This window comes from Branchiostoma floridae, chromosome 6, assembly GCF_000003815.2.
Source record: "Branchiostoma floridae strain S238N-H82 chromosome 6, Bfl_VNyyK, whole genome shotgun sequence".
Taxonomy (NCBI): Eukaryota; Metazoa; Chordata; class Leptocardii; order Amphioxiformes; family Branchiostomatidae; genus Branchiostoma; species Branchiostoma floridae.
This window is the reverse complement of record NC_049984.1, coordinates 19832455-19841799: the sequence shown is the minus strand read 5'-3', so window position 1 is coordinate 19841799 and position 9345 is coordinate 19832455. Positions and strand designations below refer to the sequence as shown.

General features: G+C 43.3%; 2 protein-coding genes across 3 annotated transcripts; one reads left to right on the top strand and one right to left on the bottom strand.

Moving 5' to 3' along the window:
• Nucleotides 1-1073: 1073 nt before the first annotated feature.
• LOC118417997 lies at nucleotides 1074-6453 on the top strand. Of its 2 annotated transcripts, XM_035823786.1 has the most exons (3): nucleotides 1074-1315; nucleotides 2259-2341; nucleotides 2569-6453. In XM_035823786.1, the coding sequence occupies exon 3, from the start codon at nucleotides 2571-2573 to the stop codon at nucleotides 6303-6305; it is 3735 nt and encodes a 1244-aa protein (XP_035679679.1). In that variant the 5' UTR covers nucleotides 1074-1315; nucleotides 2259-2341; nucleotides 2569-2570; the 3' UTR covers nucleotides 6306-6453. The 2 variants fall into 2 exon arrangements, with proteins under 2 accessions (XP_035679679.1, XP_035679680.1); XM_035823787.1 differs by lacking the exon at nucleotides 1074-1315 and having other exon boundaries at nucleotides 1723-2341.
• Nucleotides 6454-7778: 1325 nt separating this feature from the next.
• On the bottom strand, nucleotides 7779-9336 carry LOC118417996 (ATP-dependent DNA helicase RecQ-like). Its single transcript, XM_035823785.1, has one exon. It carries the CDS (start codon nucleotides 9333-9335, stop codon nucleotides 8148-8150), a length of 1188 nt encoding a protein of 395 aa, XP_035679678.1. The 5' UTR covers nucleotide 9336; the 3' UTR covers nucleotides 7779-8147.
• Nucleotides 9337-9345: the final 9 nt, after the last annotated feature.

Genomic DNA, 9345 nt, shown 5'->3' with positions numbered 1-9345 from the left:
GTTCGGGCTTTTTCCCTTTTGGGCCAAAGCCCAGGGGACCCCGCTTTTCCTTTTTAAAAGTTTGGAAAGGGGGCTTCCGACGATGGTTTTTTTCAAACTTAAGGAAATTTTTAAAATTTTTAAAGTCTTTTTAAAAAATTTTTCCCGGTTTCATAAATTTTTTTACCGGTCGGCCCAAAAAAGGACTGGATTTTTCGGTCCTTTGGTTTAACCCAGGAAGAAAACATTTTTGAAAATGTAGCCTCCCTACGGGGGACCCTGAAATTTCTTTCAGTAGCAACCGGTTTTTAATTTTCCCCTTCACAGAAAAGTTTTCTTGTTTAAAAGAAAATTTTTTTTTCCTTTCCGGGTTTAAAAAAAAAGCGACGTTTAAAGTGTATTTTCCCCCCCCCCCCCCCCCCCGCAGTAACGCATTGTTGCTTCCTTTGCTTTGAGATAGTTAAACACTGCCACAAAGGATCCAGAAAGCCTGTCCAGAATCTTGCTTCTTCAGGACTATCCTTTATGTTTTCAAGGCACAGCCTTCTTCAGTGGGTGTAATGGTGATGGGCGACTTCCAGTTTCATTCTCCTGTATGTTCTTTGCTGAAGAAGCTGCTTTAACAGTGTGGTCATCATCAGGGTCAATTGTTGACTGTACCGATGACTTCTCTTATTTGACTCTTTGTCCAACTTGGGCTGAGGCAGGCTCTGCTGTACCTGGTTGTCCAAAAGTGGCCCTTGGCATGGTGCCTTTGTTTTCTTACCTACCTGTAGCTATGTCTAAAAACCAAATTACAACTTAATTTTCAATTTTGTCTGACGAGAAATTAGCTATGGTCGAAAAATTTTAGCGCTTTCAACTATTTTAATCGGTAGTAGAAGTTGAAGTTTTTATTATATAAAATATTATTCGCTGCGTCAAGCTACATGAGGAAACTGCAAGTCACGACCCAACACCAGTTGCATTTTCTGCATTATCCACATCCACTCGTTGTACAAACCCTACGTGAGCCTCGTCATCCCTCGCCACCGAATACCCTCCCCAGACAGGATGTACACAAGTGCCGCCAGAAAATAGTTCCACACCACGCTCCTCCACAGCGTCCTTTAATTAGATCCACGCCCCGGGCCCACTGAGCATAGCGGGGCGCCTTTTCGTGTTTACCAAGTCTTTGTGTCCTGGGTAACCTGGGTACGAGTGTAACTTTTCCGCGCAAAGCATGCTGGGGGAAGCGATATAAACCTGGGAAGGAGAGCTACTGGCGCGTCAGGACGCTGCCAGAATTGGTTACATGGGAGTCGCGATTTCTGCACGGGAGTCGCCGATTTTCGAGGTAAGTTTTTCACACTTTATAGATACATGAGTGCCTCAAAAATCTATATGTGTAATCTACGATGCGAATAGTCTTTGGAACAAGGTAAATAATTGTCTGAATAGGATTCCACGACTCGTGATGTCGGTTTGAAAACTGTAAAAAAATTTATCGTAATTTATGCAAGTTTATACATGCACGCTTTTCATCGCGTCGTTTTTACTCCAAATGGAAAATTTGCACTTTTATATCAATTTGTGGCCATACTATGTTGACCATATATTCCCATCGGCGCAAAATTTTGGATTATGTGCATCTTAATAGACCGATGCGGTAGGCTAAACTCGGATGTTATTTATCGGAAAAGATGGCCGCCATGCTGTTTACGATCTTGGTAATTTGCTCAAAGTCATCGCGTATTTTTGTAGACATAAGATCGCCCCGAACTTCATATTTCATTTATGTCCCCTCTGATATACAAAGATTGGGCGGCGATTGCTATTTTCGCCGCAAATTTGCTGATGATTGGTATGGTGAAGTGGAAAGTTAGTAGTTCATTCACGTGGAGGGGGGGGGGGGGTGTTTTTGGCAACGCCCTCAGGGTGGGTACCTTAAATTCAAACAGCTCCCAATTTACTCTCTATTTCTAGGATACATTTGCTGGGGGAGTAATGCGTTATTATGTATAACTTTTGCTACATTTTTTATATATTTATTTTAGCAATGCCATTTTCATTTATGAATTCCCAGCTCAAAATTCTTTTTTTTTTTGGGGGGGGGGGTCTAATTTAGAAATGGATAGTAAAGCAAGAATCAGCCATTTGAATTTTGATGTTCATATTTTGGATGCATATAATCTGTGGCTTACAGCTGGATGACCAAGTACATTAGAGCTACATGTGTTTTTCTTGGAAAGAATGCCAGTCTGTTTTGTACCACCCTGATAAAACTTTCCCATTGTTAGGTGTGTCCTGAGATATTCCTGTCCTAGCTTGACGACAAGGAGGAAGTGACTTACTGGAGGAAGTGAAGAGTGTGTATATTCAGGTGAGGCAATGCTTTACAACTCATATATTACAATTCTTTTGGTATGACAAATTTATAACTCAGACTTTTCTGTCTAACGAGTTCCATTTTGCAGTCTGTTTATAGGATACCTTTGATGGTAAGCTTTACTTTTATGGTCTGATATGCAAACTAGTTAACAAAGTATTGTAAGTTTGTATAAATGATGATCACGCTTGTCAGCTAGTAACCATTTTTTTTAATGGCAGAAATGGATGACAGTGACACGTCATCGGATGATGAGCCGCTGGCCAGGTTGCTACCACCATCCTTGGCAACAACCCCAACAAAGACACTAAGAACATGCGCAGAAGCGACATCTGATGATGACCAGCCACTGGCTAGCCTGCTACCAGACCTGTCACCGCCACTTGCAACTACACCGACTAAAAGTAAAACACCAATGAAAGACAAGAAGCGAACTCTGACACCCAAATCCAAGTCCCTTCCTCAGCCTTCTGCTAAACGGAGACAAAATGAAACAAAATGCTCGGCTGTACGAGGATACCTGCTGGAAAGGCTGGAAGAATGTCAGCGCGAGGAAGGAAGCCTTTCGCAGGACGAGATACTCAGTCAGGTGCAAGCTCACTGCAAACAAATGGCCATGCAGTGTTCTAACAAGGAGGAGGAGGAAGCGTTGGCAGAGGGTGCCAGGATATCAGGGAGGTCACTTTGTAAAATAACGGCTTCTGTGTTCTCCTATGACTACGACAAGCACCACAAGATTCTGAAAGGCTTAAGGTGGAAGCTACCCGTGTTGGGTAATCTGCAGCTGGGCACAGGCAGCACAGACCAAATTGAAAACATTAGAAAACTGATCGAGAAGGTCGACCTCGAGCTAGAGGAAAGCTGGGCAAGCATCGCCAAGTTTGGTGGAGAGCAGCAGGCATCTTCACAGTTTGCGGAGCTGTGGAGTAAAAGGAACAAGCTTGTGTCCACCCTTGTACGGCTGTATAAGGAACATGCGGAAAGCCTTAATGAACACATGAAAAGTGGGTACCACCTGTCATTGGAGCAACGAACAAGGCTGTCAGAGGAAATGAAGAAGTTTGAAAGCATGGTGAACTTGGGTGTGAGGGACAGAGTCATTGATGAAGTGCCAGAAACATTCTTCAGTCACCTGGCCGAATCTCTACATGAAAGCTGTCCCCTCATACACTCCATTTTATGGACATTAATTGTAACGGACAGAAGTTCAAAAAACAAGCTGAAAACTGATGCTGTGAAGCTTAAGAGTGCGACACACGCTCTTTGTGGCCTGCTGGACTTGCGGAGCGCCCGAGCCAGCAATGACGTGAGCATTCTGTTTGGCCTTGTCGCAGTGTCTTACGGAGCCGGCAAACAGTTTGTGTCACTGTTACAGCATCTCGGCTTGTCAGAAAGCTGGGACACCCTAATGGGCTTCATGGGGGAGCGACTGAAGAACTTTCAACCCGTCATCGACTGCAAGTTTGGCGACAATGGACCTGTCATATTTGCGTATGACAACATCAACATCTTCAGAGCCGTGCGTCACATGAGAGTGTTAAAAGGGAAGCCACGGATGTGGAACTTCACTGTTCGGATGGCGCTGAAGCCAGACCTGGAAGGCATCAAGGAACTTTTCGAAGCAAAGGACACCGCAGAGATGCCTCAGAAACCCGTGGAAGACGTCATTGTGGATGATGTTTTCATCGATACCCATCCCGAATTGGCACAGATATGGGAAGAGGCCCAGGACAGTTTTTACCTTGAGCTTCTAGACATAGGTCTGAACCAACTTCCAGAAGACACACGACAACAGTCACAGAAAACCCTGGCAGAACAAAAAGCATGGATGTCAGGACAGTCCTTCAAGTCATCCAAAACCCACGTAATAAAACACAAACCAGCAGCAAAGCCACTGAAATGTAAACAATCGGACATACTCATACTTCCCTTGTCAACTGAAAATGAGGCAACATTAACTGGAACAGCTTGTATTGACGAAGAGTTTGCTCGAGAGTTTGGCATTCCAATCGAAAGAAGTCAAACCCAATACTTGCCGTTTAATGAACACAACATCCAGTTTGACATCACAGCAGCCAGAAAGAGGTATGAATTCAACCAAAGTATAAATCAACACAGGGCAGATCAAACCGTTCTACTAAACGCCATTGCAGCCGACTCTTGGGATGATGAGGGGGAAGCAGACGTGGCACTGGAAGAAGATGACGCGGAGGTACCTGTAAACTCTCGACATCTCAGTTCTCTGAAGCAGAGATGGAAGGACAGAGACGAGAAAATGAAAACTGTTCTTTCGAATATGGAGGACAGACTTGCCGTTGCAGAGAGAGCAGGGAATGCAGCAGACACAGCTGAGTTTGCCAAGTACGTGCTGGACTCTAGGGACAGTTGGGATGGAATTGTAGATCATTTAGAGCGTAGTCTAGTCCACGTAGTTGTAGAGACAGGAAATGTGAAGCTATTAAGGTATCTAGTAGCTGCAGGTGTAAATGTAGATAGTGAAGAAGGGTGTGGAGCTACACCCCTTTGTCTCGCTGTACTCAGGCATGATACAGAAATGGTTAAGTGTCTCCTGGAGACCCAGGGAGTAAGCGTAGACGGTATCACTTTCATGCATTTTCCGTCTCCACTAACCCTTGCTAGAAGGACGGGCCAGAATGACACTATGTTCCTATTGGAAAACTATGTAGCCCCAGCCACTGAAGGTATAGATATTTACATGCAGTTTTCAGGTGAGGGGGTTGAAAGTGTCAGTGAAGTCGATACCCTGGCTAGCCAGATACAGGAAGTTCATGTCAGTGACGATGGCTATGTGTTCCATAGAAAGAATGCCCCAAATGTCACTGTTGGGGACGGCCTTACAACCAAAAACCACAGGCACTGCAGGTTAAGTGACGAGGTTGCATTTGGCTGGACTGCAGAGATGCCAGGGGACCTGCATGCTGCAGGTTATGTTGAAGAGTGTTTTGCTAAGTCTCAAGGTCCCGGAGGACTCTATCACATAACATCTGATGTCCTCAAGAGAAAGAAAGTGAAAAAAGAAACGTATGGTAAGGATAAGTTTAAGGAGAACAATTTACAGCTAATCAGAGAGGCCAATCGAGACGTGGCTTACGGATATGGTCTTTGTGCTGTACTTGAGTTCAAACAGTCTGACATGTTCCCCACTGAAGTAGAGCTTTCAAGCTGTGGTCCAGATAAGGGTACACTGCTACTAACTAAGTTTAAAGAGTGGATAAGTTCTTGTTCAGAAGAGGATGTGGCATTTCGCTACAGGATCCAGTCTGTAAACCTGTTTGGGCCACTGCTAAGGTTGTATTATAGTGCGATTAAGAATGGGATAGGTGCTGCTAGAGAGACTGTTTGGCTGTTGTTGTTGCCCATATTTGCCCAATCCAAGAAGAAGAACTATTGGATTGAGGCGCTGTCGCATGTTGTAAACGTGACAGCAGCATGGCCGATTGCTACCAGGATGATGGTTAGGCAGAATTGCTCTGTAAGTGTTGAAGGGAAGGCTGGTCACAATATTGCAAATGACGAGTATGTTGAGTCTTACATTGTGAAGCCTCTGAAGCAGTATTGCTCAGGCCAAACAACACTGAAAACTTTGCAGAGGTTGAATGTGAACCTGCAACTGGTAGGAAGTGCGAGGGCTTGCTACAAATCCAGAGGTGGCTTTGATGTTCACCACACAAAGCGCCATAGTGAACCCTCAGCACTTCCAGACCAGATTTTGGTCTGCATGTATTGCTTGAAGGAGCAGTTCTTTCTCCACAACACTGAACGCCGAAAGGCCAAGGCATATCCTTTCAGTGGCAAGTTTGTTCTAAATGATTGTATTGATGTATATGTAAAAGGCCGTGAAAAGGTCAAGGCCAATTTTGACAGGAAAATGTACGATGTGTATCCTCAGAGGAGGCGAGTTCAAACTGTGTACAGGGCAAATGTGCCTGCAGAATGATATGTTTTACACTCACTGTATGTTTTCTCGCGATGTCTTCAGTTACGTATAAATGTTTCTGACAGAATTTACATAGTCTCCAAGCAGACCCTACGGTGCCTTAAAAATAGTATCAAAGCTGGCCAGGGACTTGGTATACTGGCACCCGTTTGACTCCCTTTGGCCGGCTATCTCCCTTTGGCGGGCTATCTCCCTTTGGCGGGCTATACTCCTTTGCCAGCTTTGATATTATCTCTAAGGCACCGTAGGGTCTGCTTGGAGACTAAATTTACAGAAATGACAGCTCTGTGCACAGGGAAAATATTCTTGCAGAATTGAGAATGAAGTACCTGCTGTGACAAAGTCAGGTCAAACTTTGACAGACTATGTCTGGCCACGCTTCCACAGAGGAGAAGAGTGTATTCTGTGCTCATGGCAAATGTGCCAACAGTGATTTGTATTATTAATATGGTGATTGATAGATTTATACATAGACATGTTAGATTAGGGCTGAAAGATTACAGCTGGAACCATTGCCTTGTATTCCTGTTCAGCAGTTATTGCCAAACCCAGCCCTTATATAATAGTAGAATCTGTACAACTATAATGTGACTTTTTTGTGTGAGTACAGCGGCTTATTTTTCTTATGTGTTGTAAATGTAAGTCAAAGTTTTGTTTATCAGACAAAATGTGATAGGCATCTCTGTATTATTGTACCTGAGGGACAGTTGCATTTGAAGGTTTGTTACATTTTGCATACTATTAACTGTGAATCATTCAAATTACCAGTGGTGTGAAGGAAGCATTCGTGTGAACTAAATTTTCATTGTCATTGCAAATGTTGCCATTTATTTCTTAAGGCATAACACAAAATTGGTATGTCAAGGTGTGCAGGTATTGATAGAGATTTACACTGGCTGTATTATCTTAAGAACTACTTCTGCACATGTACTATCAGTACTCTAGGTTTGAGTATTCATGGTAATTCACACCGCATACCCACTTGAAAGAGGTATGATGTAATTTTGAGCTGTACTTTACAAGCATGTAAATAAAAGACATGTATATACATACTACTTCTACTTGTCATTTGTAGTGTGAGATGAGCTTTATAACACAACAATTGAAATGGTCTCCATTAACTTATCTCTCTACTTTAGCAATTCACAGCTTCCAGTCAATTCAGCAGTTATGTATTGAGATAAAAGCTGTACATACAAAACCTCTTACAACATTTATGTAAAAATAGACAGGCAATAATCCCTTCTAATTGAGAGGAACAAGTCATACATTATATGGAAGTACATTGTACTTCCCTCGATGTTAAATACATGTTGTTCTATCACGAAAGAATATCAAATACCCTGACTCAGAATAGCTGCAGATTACAAAGAAGCCTTGCTACAAACAGGAAATAAATCCCCAAAAAATATACTGTCATAAATATACAAGTTGACACTGATACCAAAATGATTGAAGCAAGTTGACAATAGATGCACTTAAAGAAAGAGGTATAATTTCCAAATAAACCCTATCATATAGCCCTCATTGGCTTACATGACATGACTATATACATAAACATCATTCTAACTATATACATAGACATAATGAAAAGTTACCTTATGAATAAGGTGACATTTACATCATTCATACTCTTATCATATAGCCCTCATTGGCTTACATGACATGACTATATACATAAACATCATTCTAACTATATACATAGACATAATGAAAAGTTACCTTATGAATAAGGTGACATTTACATCATTCATACTCTTATCATATAGCCCTCATTGGCTTACATGACATGACTATATACATAAACATCGTGATAACTATATACATAGACATAATAAAAAGTTACCTTATGAATAAGGTGACATTTACATCATTTTGAATTGTAGACTCTGCCATCCTCCCTGGGAGGATGTACAGAGAGGCAAACTTGCGAGTGTCACTCACAGGCACTAGTACCTCTTGAAGAATCTCTATCCTAGTTAATTTGCGGATAAATCTTTCACACATTTTGAGATTGAAGCCAGAGTTTTTTCCCAGACCAAACTCAGGTAGCTGATCCAACTTTTGCTTCTTCACCTCTTGTCCAGACCCAAGGCCAAGGAAAACTCTAGCCAGTAGAGATGAAGGTGGCTGTGTCACAGTATGCCGGATAGCAGACACGCACCTCACCATTCTGGCAGCTTCTGTGGTCAGGACAATCTCTCTTGCCACAGTTGGGTTGAGACAATTGTCACAAGTTTTGTTGCATTCAAATGAGGTCGTATCCTCTGCAAAAGCCTCCAACAAAATCTTCCTTCGACACAGTTCTGTTTCGCAAAAGTTGATGATGTCAGAGAGTCTTCTGATAGCTCCCGCCCTGTATGCCTCGTCCTGTATCTCTCCGATCCTCTTTACGTGCAAAGACTTGTCCTTTGGGCTGTACAACAGGACTGCCTTCGCCAGCCTTCCGTCCCGCCCGGCACGTCCCGATTCCTGTAGGTAGTCAGGGACAGAGGAGGGACAGCCAAGGTGGACGACAAACCTCACGTCGGGTTTGTCTATCCCTGCCCCTGCCGCCTTTGTCGCTACAAGCACATCCTTTAGGCCTCTCTGCCAGTCCAACAAACTTTGTCTTCCCTCCCTCTCGTTCTGTCCTGTCCCTGTGCCATGGTACTTTACTGTTCTTACCCCGTTTTCTTGTAGGTGATAGTGGATGTCCTTGACATCGCTTACTGTCTGGCAATAAACGATGCCACACTGATCCTTGTTTTCCAGAACCACCTCGCACACCTGGCCATGGCACACCTCCCTCGTCTTCCCCTTTAACTGCACACAGTATTGAATATTCCTTCTGTCCACTGAGTGGTAAAAGGTACGGCATTCCCCCATCTGAAGGTTTGTGATGATGAACTCCTTTGTTGTGGGGGTGGCAGTTGCTGTACATGCAACAATTTGTGTTTGCAGTTCTGCAAGTTTGGAGAGCTGTAGGTAGGTAGGGCGGAATTCATGACCCATCTGGTCCATGCAGTGGGCCTCGTCCACGATGACCATCTCCAAAAGA

What these genes read in the sequence shown, in the direction of transcription:
- LOC118417997 (XM_035823786.1), top strand. Translation starts at nt 2,571, where the DNA reads ATGGATGACAGTGACACGTCATCGGATGATGAGCCGCTGGCCAGGTTG.
- LOC118417996 (XM_035823785.1), bottom strand. Translation starts at nt 9,335, where the DNA reads ATGGTCATCGTGGACGAGGCCCACTGCATGGACCAGATGGGTCATGAA.